This window comes from Pholcus phalangioides, unplaced genomic scaffold (genome assembly GCF_987345545.1).
Source record: "Pholcus phalangioides strain wild (caught in Gottingen) unplaced genomic scaffold, Ppha-v1.0 ptg000015l_1, whole genome shotgun sequence".
Taxonomy (NCBI): domain Eukaryota; kingdom Metazoa; phylum Arthropoda; class Arachnida; order Araneae; family Pholcidae; genus Pholcus; species Pholcus phalangioides.
This window is the reverse complement of record NW_028301608.1, coordinates 14053437-14067142: the sequence shown is the minus strand read 5'-3', so window position 1 is coordinate 14067142 and position 13706 is coordinate 14053437. Positions and strand designations below refer to the sequence as shown.

The 13706-nt window shown below is 34.3% G+C and overlaps 2 protein-coding genes across 2 annotated transcripts; one reads left to right on the top strand and one right to left on the bottom strand.

Annotated features, from left to right (window-relative positions):
* Positions 1 to 768: 768 nt before the first annotated feature.
* LOC149075489 (transcription termination factor 4, mitochondrial) lies at positions 769 to 1906 on the bottom strand. The gene has a single exon (XM_089242852.1). The coding sequence runs from the start codon at positions 1645 to 1647 to the stop codon at positions 850 to 852; it is 798 nt and encodes a 265-aa protein (XP_089098978.1). The 5' UTR covers positions 1648 to 1906; the 3' UTR covers positions 769 to 849.
* A 264-nt stretch (positions 1907 to 2170) lies between these two features.
* GatC (glutamyl-tRNA(Gln) amidotransferase subunit C, mitochondrial) lies at positions 2171 to 12377 on the top strand. Its single transcript, XM_089242853.1, has 4 exons — positions 2171 to 2534; positions 6872 to 7038; positions 8608 to 8711; positions 12022 to 12377. Exons 1-4 carry the CDS (start codon positions 2475 to 2477, stop codon positions 12087 to 12089), a joined length of 399 nt encoding a protein of 132 aa, XP_089098979.1. The 5' UTR covers positions 2171 to 2474; the 3' UTR covers positions 12090 to 12377.
* The last annotated feature ends 1329 nt before the right edge of the window (positions 12378 to 13706 follow it).

The window sequence follows — 13706 nt, the reverse complement described above, 5'->3', positions numbered from 1 at the left end:
GGAGACCCAGGCTCTTGATCAGGGGAGGAATTGTCTACTTTCTTCCTGCTGCCCTATGTATATTCTCAAAGGCAATTCAAATTGGGTGTACACAGGATCTAGAGGGCACAAAAGTCTTAGATGGGGTGGGTTGCAAGGAATTTCTTTTTCTTAGAGAGAAATTTCAAGTTTTAGTCCCCAAACAGCATTGAAATTTTTGATCATTTGGGGTTTGTGCCCCCTACCCAATATGATTTAGGAGGTGAGACAAAATTTTGCTGACAAGGGGGGGTGGGGTCAAAAAAAAGCTAAATCATTTCATGGCTCTCAAGCCAGAAAAACTGGTATGGGGAGAGATGCAACGGGACCATGTATTTACAAGAAGGTACAAGTGTCAGCATGTGAACTGCACAACGGTCCTTTCTTGGTATGCGCTTTCAAAGTCAAACGCCCACTTGAGTCTCTTTGATGACTATAATGCATTTCCATGTCCTGTGTGCATTTGGACAAGCTTGAACAATTCGACTCCACACATGTCGAGAGTTGCTGCCAAGTGGCTTCAGCAACACTTCTGACTTCAACACCCTCCATTAGCTGCCTAAATTCCCTGACAAGCAATTATTGAGCATGTATGGGATACCTCGCAACATGTTGTACAGAAATATCTATCACGGTTATGGAATTGTGTACTGCCCTGAAAGAATCATGGTGTGAATATATTAGGTAGGTGTGTACCAGATGTTCTGGCATTTTAGTCTATACCTCCATATTGAGATATTTACTCATATCCAAAATTGATTGAGCCTTTATTATCTGTGTTTATTTTACAATTTTACAAGTCAAATAATTTCTTCCGTAAAATTTTCATTATTATTCATCATCGCTCATTTCATCTTCTAAATAATCACTTTCATTAAAAAATTCATCAAAAATATCACAAAATACATCATATTCTTCTTTGGTGCAGTTGGTCAATTTCAAAAAATTGTCAATATTTCTCGATAAAATTTTTGCCAACGGTGGATTGTGAATGACTTTCTTCCCAGGTTTTTTGTATTTACCAGCGCAGACTAAGAAATTATGCCTGACAGCGATGAACTTGAGATCACATTTCAAAGCTCCGGCTTTGATGATGGTTTTTTGCTCTATTCCCATGCGATGCACCATATATTCCACTTTTCCTAGAACCGTGTCAAAGTTTTCGGTGAATACATCAGGGCAAGTTTTTATAATTTTGACAATGTCTTTCTGAGTGAATACTCCCATCAGTTCACTTGTCCTCTTCTCGATGTCACTCTTGTCCATCAATAGAAGCCTCGGACATTCCGACAGACTCCTCAACAACACGCTATCGGGCATCTTGAAGGTGCACCAGTTCAAAAAGTTCGATGAGAAGTCCTCCAGCTTGATACTGAGAAGTCGAGGCTCCGTGAATATCAAGTTCTTGGACTGCGATTCTGAGAAACCGAAGTTTCGCAGCTTTCCGACGTATTTCTCTATCCGGTCATTAGACACGCGTATTTGGTGCGACCCGCTCCGTATCAACAAGTCGTCTGTGGATTTCGCCGCACTCGTGGTCCAATGGTTTGCGAGAAACAAGCTGTTATAACGCGGTGCGACTCTGCCGATGAATAATGGAAATGAGTTCACAAGTCTCGACATGGCCATTATAGCAGCTACAACATCTCGTTCGGTCACTTTATAGTCGGTTCTGATTTACTGGGCAACACGATTTAACGTCCTTTTTTCCTACCTTTAGTACGATTTACAGGGTACTCCCAGGAGCACTGAGCAGTTCAAAATATAAACAAACAAAGCAGACGGCTGTGACCACCGATATTTTTCAGAAAACAGGATAAGCATGATTAATTTACGACCGTATTCACCAATGCAGTTAAAGGATTATCGATTGACACGGATTGGTTAAAATCCTCAATTTGACCAATCCGTTTCGATCTTCAATCCTTTCATTTGCAATTGCAGTTCAAACTGTGTTGGTGAATACGGCCGTTAGTCACACTGAGCTATAAGTAAAGTTTACTATTGCTATAGTGAAATAAAGTAAAGTTTACTTCTAGCTCAGTGTGAATATAATACTTCTAGCTCAGTGTGAATATAATACTTCTAGCTCAGTGTTTAGAATAACTCTTATTCTTTCCTCCATGGTGTTTAGTCAAAGCCGTTTATAATTACAACGGCTGTAACCAATATTTTTCAGTAAACTGGGGGAACATTGTGGAAAAAGAGTCAAAGCCGTTCATATTTACTATTGACATTCAATAGTGATTTGTGCATGCCTAAAGCCCCCAGTAGGTATAGAGGACAATAATTATTCGAGTCAAGTCAAGATTGTGCATGGGCATTGAGAAATTAATTTGTAATGTATATTTGCGTGGCTTCCTTTGAATAGGTTTAAAAAGGCTCTACCTATTTATGTGTAAAGTTCCCCACATTGAACTCTTTCTTGTAATTTTAGTTCACTGTGGGCAGGATAAATGAATCTCTGTGCATCTATCCTACAATCTACATCGAGATTTACGACTCGAATATCAACAGTAAGTATTTATTAATTAGTTTATTATTGAATAATTTGTTTTAATTTGCTATGTTTCTTACATTATCCTTACACTGGAAATGGTCAGTTGAAGGTCATAGGCGTGAAGTTATTCGAAATATTGGGAGAGCTAAAAAACATTTGTTTTGTAATAATATTTAATTTCTCAAACCTAATATTTCTATAGTTTCAAAAATGTAGACAAAAATTAGTTGGGGTTGGGGAGCTCAGGACCACACATGGGTTGGATACAAGTTTATATCCATGGGGTTGAAGTTACCCAAGTCGTAAACCATACATGCCCAACCCAGCCCTCGGATTCATCTGATGTAGTCCGTAACCTCAAACCTAATTGTGTGAAAATGAACTGACCGGCACATTCACACACAACTCAAGTGATCTGCGGTGGTGCAGTTCTATATCTTTTAAGTGGCCCACTGCACATTTCCAGATCAATTAAGTGACAAGCGACATATTCTCAGGTCACTTGACTTGAGTAACCTGCGGTACAATTCCATACCACTTGAAGAACACATGGCATATTTACAAATTAATTGAATGACCAGAGTGTAATTCCAAAACACTTAAACGTCCTGCACATTTACAGATCATTTAAGTAAGGAGCAATTCACATTACTTAAGTGGCCCATTGCACATTCCCAGATCACTTAAGTGGGGTGCGGTATATTTACAGATCACTCAAGTAGTTGGCAACCCATTTACAGATCACTCAAGTAGTTGGCAACCCATTTACAGATCACTTAAATGGCCTGCAATGCTGTTTCAAAGCATTTAAGCTGCTCTCAATGCAGTTATTTATCACTTATGTTACCCATGGCACAGTTCTAGATCATTTAAGCAGCTCGCAGCACATTTACAGATCACCAAAGTGACCCGCGGTGCTGTTCCAGATCACTCAGGTGACCTGTGACATGTTTTCAAACCACTGAAGTGGCCCCACATACTCTCCTAAAGGTTGAGCACCTTTGTTTTAAACCATCACAAGCCATCACATCAAAACTATGACTGCTCTTTATTGTTTAATTAAACAGTATATTTTTTTTTTACAAAAACTCAATGTTAAGGTAAAGGAACCTACAAAATTAGGAACACTCACTGAATAGTAGTAGCACTCAAGTTAGAAATTCTGCAGAGGAATGTGTGTGCGAGATGCATGTACCATTGTAGTACCACTTGATACTTGACTTATCCCAACCACTGTCATTCTCATTAATTTCAATTTGGGATAATATACAAAATCAATAACTCAAACAACTATTCGTACAATGATTTTTAAATGCAGTAAAACTTCAATTCACCGTCATTGTACTGACCAGGGCTGTGACGGATAACCGAATAGACAGATAACAGAAATCTATTAATACATATGTACAGCAATGTGATTTCACTGAGGACGCGTAGAAAATGAAAATAAAATCCTTCAAAAGTGAATAATAAATACATATTGTATTTTTAATTTAACAAAAAAAAAGATCAATATAAACTTCAGTATAAGGCCAGCCCAGTAAGTGGTGACATTGAAAATAGCGTCCTTTATGTTGTGTATCTCTTTCAAGACTTCCCGTGACAGTCATATCATCATCAGATTAGAGCAAGTTTTTGATGAAAGCTTTTCTGCAAAGTCGCTTTATATTTTCAGTTATGTCTTGGTCCATAGGCTGGATAAGTGGAGTTGTATTCGCTGGGAGAAAGAGGCATGTCATTTTGCCATCATCACTTTTAAGTTCACAAGAGGGGTGTGTCTGGGCATTGTCCATTAACAGCAGTGCTTCCTGTGACAATTTCTTTTCGGCCATATGAACTAACTTTAGGCACAAAAACGTGAAACCATTCTGAAAAAATATTTTGGTCCATCCAAGCACTTTTTTGGGCATAATAGTTCACAGGCAATGCGTTAATATTTAAATTTTTAAAGGCACATGGATTTTGGATTTACCAATTACAAGCAGGGGTAATCTATGATTGCCTGTGGCATTTGCACAGACCATAGCAGTGATTCAATCTTTTTGGACCTTAAAACCTGAGGGCTGTTTTATCCGTATTTTTTTAGACAATGACAGATACCAAAAACTGACGGTTAAACGAGTGACGATTAATCAAAGTTTTACTTTAATGCCCAAAAGAACAATAATATAATTTAAATAGTGAACTCCTAAATACAATACAGTAGGAACAAGTTTATCAGTAGTTTGCATCAGCCCTATATTTTGTACAAGCCTTTTGGGACATTTTCAAGGCACAAAGACAAAAAGGTGATTATGAAAACATGGAATGTAGCAAGTCATTGTTTTTGGCAACATGTATCAAGGTATTTTTGTGTTATAGGCCTATTTGCCCCGCTATTACATTCTTTATTGGGAGATCTTACTGTAATTGGAGATTTCTCCTTGTACAGATGTAGCAGTACTCAAGGGACCAGGGAAATGTATCATTATGCAGGAGTTGTGGTTATAGAAGGAATGCATTAACACCTTTGAAAGTGAAGTCAGACCAGAGAGTAATATGGTTATATAGGACTTATTTTTTTCACTGTAATGACAAAATTGGAAACAATATGCTTGGTTGAACATTGTATTTTAATTATATATTATTATGAAATCAAAGCATCAAAAACCGAAAATGTGAATTTTCGAACAAAATGTAAAGTATAACAAATGTAGCAGTAATGCACAGTTATTGGAATTAGTGGTATTGCAATTTTCTGTAAGTGATTAATGCATAATGCTCTTTACATGCTGTCTACTCTATAATTCTGGTAGAGAGGCAAAGCATTTTATGTATATATTGTTTTACTAGACCTGCTGATTGTCATAAAATCAATTTATAAAATGTACAGCCAGCTCTATTTAATCCGGTAATAGATAATCATAACTTGCTTATACTGATAAAATCTTCTGAAACCAAAATTTCTCCCATAGAAACAATGTTAACATTCCACTCTTAATGGGATAATTTCTGAAACTTTTCCTTGCTTAATCGAATATTAGAATTCTAGTGACAACCGTAAATACTCATCAACTCGCATACTGTGTTTATTAAATGAAGCATTCAAAAATTAAGTAAAATATGTGAACCATTAAAATTTATGAAAAATCCAGAATTAGTACCCTATAATGTCAAAAGTATCTTCTGTAGGCTATATTTAATTATTTTATTTTTGTGCTTTGTTTAGCCTAGTGATTCCCAACATGGGCATTAAGGTCCCCTTAGGGGTGATGGAATGTTTCAGGGGGCGGTAGAAACTACGGGTATAACATAGGATCTTATGGGTTAGATGGTGTTGGGGGGCGATGGGAAAAAAAAATTTTGAAGAAGAGAGCAATGGGGAAAAAAAGATTGGGAAACTATGGTTTAGCCCATTAAAGGCGCTAACTTAATGTAATGTCTTAAAATTCGCAAAAAAGAATTTCTGTTTGGGAAACAGATTGAAAGTTTTGAATGCAATAATATTAATAATAATAAACTCAAACTGAAATGGCCATAGAGCATAGAATTTCTCAAGCTCGTGTATCAAGCATTAAAAAAAATGAGGATAAAATTGAAGATTTGCAAAAAATGGAAGCTCTTCATCAGAAAATGTAAGAGAAAATCTAATTTTGACGATGTTGACGGTTTTCTATTAAATGTATTTTATGCTGAAATATGCCAAAATGCTTTTTACTAAATGCTTTTATGCCAAACATGCATTAGTCAGTTTCGCCATGATTTGGCAAAAAACAAAGGAAGTATCCAAAAATTTTGAATACTCTGAAAATATGAAAACATATAATATGATAATTATATAATTTCAGTTTGGAATTTCATTTTCATTGATTTTCTCTGTCAGCATTGGGCTAATTTGTTTTTTGAAAATTCATTTCATCCTATATATATCACACTATATATTCTAGCTGCCATTTGCACTGATGTTATTATGAATATTAAACTTAAAATCTGATATTTAATTCATTTTGCTCTGATATATTTTTGTTCAGAGAATATGATAGTTTTTACTGTATATTTTTTCAATGTAAAATCTATATTGAAACTGCAATCTAGTTGCTCCCTGCATAATCGAATTCTCTGCTTAATCAGATATTATGTGCCTTAATCACTGATATCCATTTAAGTAGGGCAGACTGTATTTTGAATAACCTGAAACTCAGTTTTTCAAGTCTTATATAATTATAGTTGTACTGTATGTATTTCTTTTAAAGAATGGATATTTTTTATATTTATTTTTGTGCAAAAAAAAATTGATTTTTAAATGGTTATATTTCTGCCACAAGTTTTTTTTTTCATTGTTAATTTCTCTCTTCCCCCCTCCACTTTTTTTAGCGGAAAATAAGTAGAGACATTGCCATCAGTTTGGAGCAGCTCTCGCTTGTTGACTTTCCTAGTGATGAAGCTGTGAAATGCTTAGAAGATTCCATAAGTTTTGCTGACAAACTCTTGACTGTTAGTACTGATGGTGTCGAGCCACTGATCCAACCTTCTTATTTGCAGTAAGTGGTGATTTCTTACCATAGTAGTCTTATTGATAGTTCTTATTCCAGCCTCTTGTTTATTGCGGCTTTGAATTTCTTCTTATTGCAGTTACTTCTGAACATTTAATTTAATTGATTTATAAGTATTTTGATTTCATTATATATATATATATTTATTTATTTATTTATTTAATAAAATAAAAGAACAGAAGTTTTTATAAGATGCAATTTTCAAAAAGATTATCTCAGAGGGGGAAAAAAAAGTGTTTCAGAACAAAAGAAAATTTCTAAGTGAAAATATATATATATATTGTGGCTGTTGAAGCAAAAAAGTCCACAAAGATTTTCTGATGGAAATAGTAATTTCCAATTAATTATTTCATCATATGAACCAGTTACCTAAACTCCAGTAAACTTACTGTAGGAATTAGAAATCTTTAAAGTAATTTTTACTGTTTTTTTTGCCGAGCCTCAAAATTTTAAATTAACAAAAACTCAAAATTGGACTTAGTGACGTCTGCTTGAATGGCAACAATATATAGCAAATGGCTATGGCGAATGAATAACCCAGGGGTGTTGACCATCTACTTGTCCTCTGCAAGGATTCTATCCTTCAGTATGCAATTTCTCATTATCAATGATAAAAGGGAAGTTTTTACAACCATATCCTCCATGAATGATAATGCAGATCATGTGGGAGGAACAATTTTGAACTAGACCTAAGACCAGTGCCAACTTTTTCAGCAGCAATGGCAATGCAGTCGACTTGTGTTGGTGTATGATTATTATAATTCCAAAATTTCTGCAGGTGTTTCGTCTCGGGGAAAAAAATAAGACAGATGCTATATTGAACAAAGAATTTGGGAAATTGAATTGTGTATTGAACAGCATATTATCAGGAAAATCATACATTTTAACAAATTAAAAATTTCCAAAGTGTAGCTGGAGCCTTGTTTCTAAGTTGCTTAGGAAATCAAGAGAAAAAAAAGGCGAAAATGAAAGTTGATTTGTCGGGCGTTAGTTACTCTTGGAGAATAATTTTTCCCCACTTTTCCTGTCACATGGTTTGAAGGACAGTCTTCAAGGAATAAAAAATGGTTTGCTCCAAATTGTTCTTGGGAAAATTATTCTTGAGCTTGTCCTTTAAAATTGTCCTTGCTCCCCCTCTGTGCTTTTAGCAATGAAGGACCTTAACTAAGAGCCAATTGAAAAATGCACAATACTAGAGGTATTAAAACACTGCCTCTCTTTTCTAAAATAATATTTTACTTTGATGCAAATTTTTGTTCAGTGTGCTTCAATTTCTTTTAAAATGTGTTTCACATGTTTTTGCCATGCATGGTCATCAAGATTTTATGGTATAAAGAACATATTTTAATTATTTTAAAAAGTAAAAAATTTTCACCATGTATATTTTTCACATCTATTCAGACATGACAAAATAAACCATTATATAAAATGAGGGAATGGATAGGATTTTCTTTTTTTTTTATATAAGAGCTTATACTAGGTTTTTGTATGCATTACATTTTTCTCACTTAATGTAATCAAGTATCAAAGTGTGGTACATACATTGATATATTATAGATACTTATATCTCCGTGAAGATAAAGTTTCTGAAAGCTCAAGGAGGAAAGAGCTGATGGAAATTGCTGTAAAATCTGAAGAACATTATTATGTTTCTCCTCCTGGTACGTATGAGTATAAGGTGAATTCCTGTCAATTGTAGTCTAAAATTTAAAAAGGTTTTTTTTTTTGAGAAAGAAAAGTTTACACTAAATTTGGTTAAACAGAAATTCTCAAGGAATGAAGACCATGTGCATGGATTAAGAGCTTGTAGGGGACATAAATTCTATGCCACTATTTTGATATTCTGATCTAATTCATTATAAACTGGGGCTGTTGAACTAGAATCATTCATTTGTGAAAAAAATGAGCAAGCCATGTGCTGCAGGAAAAAGGACCCCCCCCCCCACCCCCCGGGTCTTGAGAAAAAATTAAAAAACTTTCATCACTTTTAATTACCTAGAACCTTGTACTAGATTAAAAAATAATAATACTAACCAAGATATTAATACTAAAATTTTAAAATCTATTTAATCAGAAATAGATTAAAAGTCTGTCTGGAAAATCTTTGTCTTGCCAAGTTGCTTGTTCTACTGACATAGTTATTACATTGCTTTTACATGTGTAGTATGAATAATATTATAGATATATATTGATTTCAACGAAAATGCCAACATATTTAATCATTTGTGTATGTAAAAAATCTTTACTTATTTACTAATCTGCTAAAGTTGAGAAATAGATTATCAGCAATACTTGATTTCATTTTCAATGTTCAGGTCATAACCTTAAAATTTGTGAAGTCTTTTTGAGCTAAAACTAAAAAAATGCTATCAAAACATTGTCAACTAATACATTTGGTTTTACACATTTCAATTGTAACAAAACTATATCAGTATTCCTCAACCTTTCTGAATCCAGGAACCAGTAAAATGTTCTGAAGCGAATCGACTGACTTCTTGCATATAGCATGGGTAGTATGCTGTATTTTACGGGTCAGCCAGAATGGCCAAATTTTTGGCTTCTCCGACTATTTTATATAGCTGTAACGTTTTTTTTTTGTGCAAAGCTCATTTGAATTCGTAATTGCTTAATAAAATTGTAAATGAAAATAGTTTTAAGAAATTTATAAATTATATGATAATTTGGCTATAAATATTCATTTCACATATTTGTTAGGTTCAGCATTTTTTTCCCAGCACTACATTTCAATTCACTGCAATTTCCCTTCATTTCCCATCCATTGGTAATTTTTCAGCAATTTAAGTGATGATAACTGTCGATTGTTGATTTTGCCAACTTTGCAACGTTTTTTGTTTATAATTGACAATGTCTCATATTTTGCAGTATTAAGATCTCAACTTCCCATATATTTTCAATGAAATATGGTCCACAAGTAATGTTTTTTTTTTTCCAAATGCATTTTTGTTGTGTTTTTATGCGTATTAATATTGTGTGTCTATACATTTGTGAAGTTTCCATATATATTTTTGCATATTTTTTTCATTGTTTCAATGTATTTGTATTGTACTGCTATATACAGGGTGCATAGATAACAGGGCACATGACATTTTACTGGTGAACTGTTGATCCTAGAGGTATACTTCCAATAGTAAAAAATATCCAAATGACGTGTAGTACTCAGATATGTCATTCATGTTACAATGGGTGATATGAGTAATCATTTATAGTTATTTGAATTTGAAAAACAGAGGAAAGTTTGAACTCCGTCAAACTGCCTAATTGGGCAAGTTTACAGTTGTGGCCCTTGTATTTGTGTAAATAAAAATATTAATTTTTTATATTTTTTTAAAGTTTCCTTGTCTCTCCTGGTGCGAAAAAAAATCTTGTTTAAGTACAATATTTGTTATGTTTATGAATTTCAAAAATGTAGGAAACTTCAGGAAAGAAACAGCATTAAATGTGGGTAAAATGGTTTACCTGTATTTAATGATGTTTTCGCCAACTTTTCTCCAGTTTTCAAATTCAAAGATCTCAGTAAATATTGCATTTAGAAACATGGAATTTTTCTTGTTGGCCTCAGGAGATACTGCAACAAATTTTTTATTATAAGCTAGAGAACATAAGGATTGTATGAAAACTTAGATTTTTTTATTTTGTACTGTATTTTCACTCTCGAAACTGGTACATAGTGATTCCTGAACACATTTTAAGCATTTTATAAATTAAAATCATATCTCTACGACAAACTGTTGATGAAATAAAGATTGTGTTACAGGACACTCTGTATATTGTTTAATCTTGCATCATATATTATTGCATGATTCCCATGAATCGGATTGTGGGGGAATCAACAATAGCGGAGGGGTGTTTGTTCCCTTCAACTATGGTGTGAGGAAAGAATCTGTATTTAAAGCAGTCAGTAGAAGAAAAAATGCATTTAAGTTTTTGGAAATGGTCAAGTCTAATGGAGAAATAAGATGGCTTAGCTATAATTCCAGAAGTATCAAAGTTTAGATGGCTATGAAGAATCTTATAAAGCATAGTTAATCGAAAAGTAAGCCCGAGAGTAGTTTGCCGATGGAGATTAAGTTCACATTTAAGTTCGGAAATGGGAACAAAAGTGGATCTCAGCAGTGTCTTAAATGAAGTGGGCTTGCTTTATTTTGGATTGATTATTTACATTGAAGGTAATTTTATAAGAAAAAGACAAAAAATTAAAGCAGTTTTAACGACAATGAAGATTTTTGAACACATTTTGAAAGTTTTATAAATTGAAACCCTACCTCTATGACGAATGGTTGATAAAATAAAGGCCATATTAAGACTTACAGGACACCCTGTATGTATCACATTCAAACAAATTCTCTTGTATAGAGTCCAAACATATGGGCTATTCTTCAAGAAATACACATATATATCTTTGCAAGCTATCACTATAGACAGTAATGAAAGTGCATCTGATGTGAAAATATATGATTCTGAATAGTTCTGATTTGCTGAGCACAAATAACACACTATTAAAAAGTTCTGTCTGCTTTTTTTTGGAGATATTAGCATGCAAAGTGTTAAAAAAGTGCTTCATGAGCGGTGGCTGCAGACAACAATGAAATTACCGACATGAAAGTTTGACTTAAAAATATACAATTTCTAAGGTTTGACATGCTGAACACGAATATCACCATAAAAATGTTCTAATGGCCTTTTTATATCTGAGATATTACCATGTTATGAATGAATGAATTATAGTGCTGTAGTAAATTGTATTTTCTATAAATGGGTTCAGCACTCCCCCTTTTTTTTTAATAACAGGTTTTGGTGTACGGTCAGTAGGAAGACATTTGATTTCAAAAATGTGTACTGTAGTTGTGACCTAGATTTGAAATTGTTTTCAACATTATTGTGAATATTTCAAATTAGTCATGATAATGAGGTACTTCATACTAAATATTTTATTCATTTTTGTTTTTTCAGGAAACATATCAATACGAAAATCTCTTTCCCCGAACGCACAAGGTATTCATAACAGCACTGAAACATGATAATGAAGATTTCATTTTATCTTGTACATGAATTTTTTTTTGTAATGAAACTTTTCTGTATGGCTTGTTGGAGTTATAGTCAGTGCCGTCTTAATGCATGATCCCACCTGGGCACCTCAAGGGAAGAAGGGCCTTAAAAAATTAGATCTAATTGAAATTTTTGAGAGTAAGCATGTAAATTTGCCTGGTTGGGCCTTCGGAAAATCACTTGGTCCATAATGCCCTTAAGATGGCCCTGGCTATAGTTTGAAAATAATAATAAAGTACTTTTTTTGTGTAAAAATCAAAGCGCTGTTACTGCATTTATTTGAATTTCAAAAGTTTTAAATTTTATTGAAAACATTCTTGTCTTTTTTCAGTTCCCGATGCATTTCTTTGTAGTGTCACAAAAAGTTTTTAGAAAGAAAAACATGTGACTATTCCTGTGATGTATATCAGATTTCAAGAGGTTCGATTCCCTCAGAGACAAGTCGATTTTTCTTTCCGAGTTCACCTTGGCATAATATGCAGTAAAAAGTCTTTCCTCCATACAATTGAGTTTAGAAGCAAGCAAATCAAAAATCATTTCGATTGTGGTACTTGTTTTATTTAGAAGTTAAAGGAGGCTGCTAAGTTTCTACTTTAGTGCCGCATGCCACAGTGGTTGAAAAAATGGAAAGCGAAGCCATGTCTCCAGTAGTGTATACAGAGCCAAAACTAGATGCTTGGGCTGTTGAGACATGCACACATTTTAGTGCCCCCACCCCCTTGTGATGTTGGAGGAAAGATTAAAGTGTGAAATTTGCACCCTGGTCTGCGCACCAGACCCTCCTTGCTTCCCAGTAATTGCGGCCTTGGGTGCATATGGTAGTGCACTTGCCTGGATTGTAAGAGGACCTGGGTTCGATTCACAGCGGAGACCTGATGACTTTTATTTCCGAGTTCACCTCGTTATAATATCCAGAAAAAGTCTCCTCCATTCTAATTTCATTTAATTTGTGAAATATTCGCAATTTTCTTCCCAAAATGGGGAGCACATAAAAAATATCGGAAGTATCTTTTTCTGTAAAACCATTTATATTACATTTTTCTGTAACGCATTTTATTTCCGAAATAAAAAAATATTTTTTAAAGCTGGGGTTTTTTTTTTCCCCTAGAAGTGGGTTTTTCTACTCTGCGCACGTGGACAGATCAGGGCCATTTCGCGTCGGCAGAAACGTATCACTTTATCACGCTACGTGTTTGAGTTTTCGTATCGTGGCGCATCAGCTGTTCTGACGTCTGCATGTCCACGTATTTTTACCATTTTGCACAATAAAAAGGAGAAAGAAGGATAAGAAAAAGTGTTATAATCAGCGAAATGAGCGGCACGTGATGCATTTTGCTCTTCCAGAAACAGTCGGCCAATCACGCCGGATGTAAAGCGCTGGCGTGTTGAGCTCTGCAGGAAAACAGTCGTTTCGCTTCAAAAGCTGCGTTAACTTTCAAGGGTCTTTGTTCCGCTTTTCCTATTGGTGAGTGGACGTCGTATCGACTTATAGCTCAGTGTGTCGGGGTGGGCAATTCATGTTGCATATGGTGCCGAAAACCCTGCTTAAGAATAAATAAATATACCCTTGTAAAACTTGTTTTTTTTAA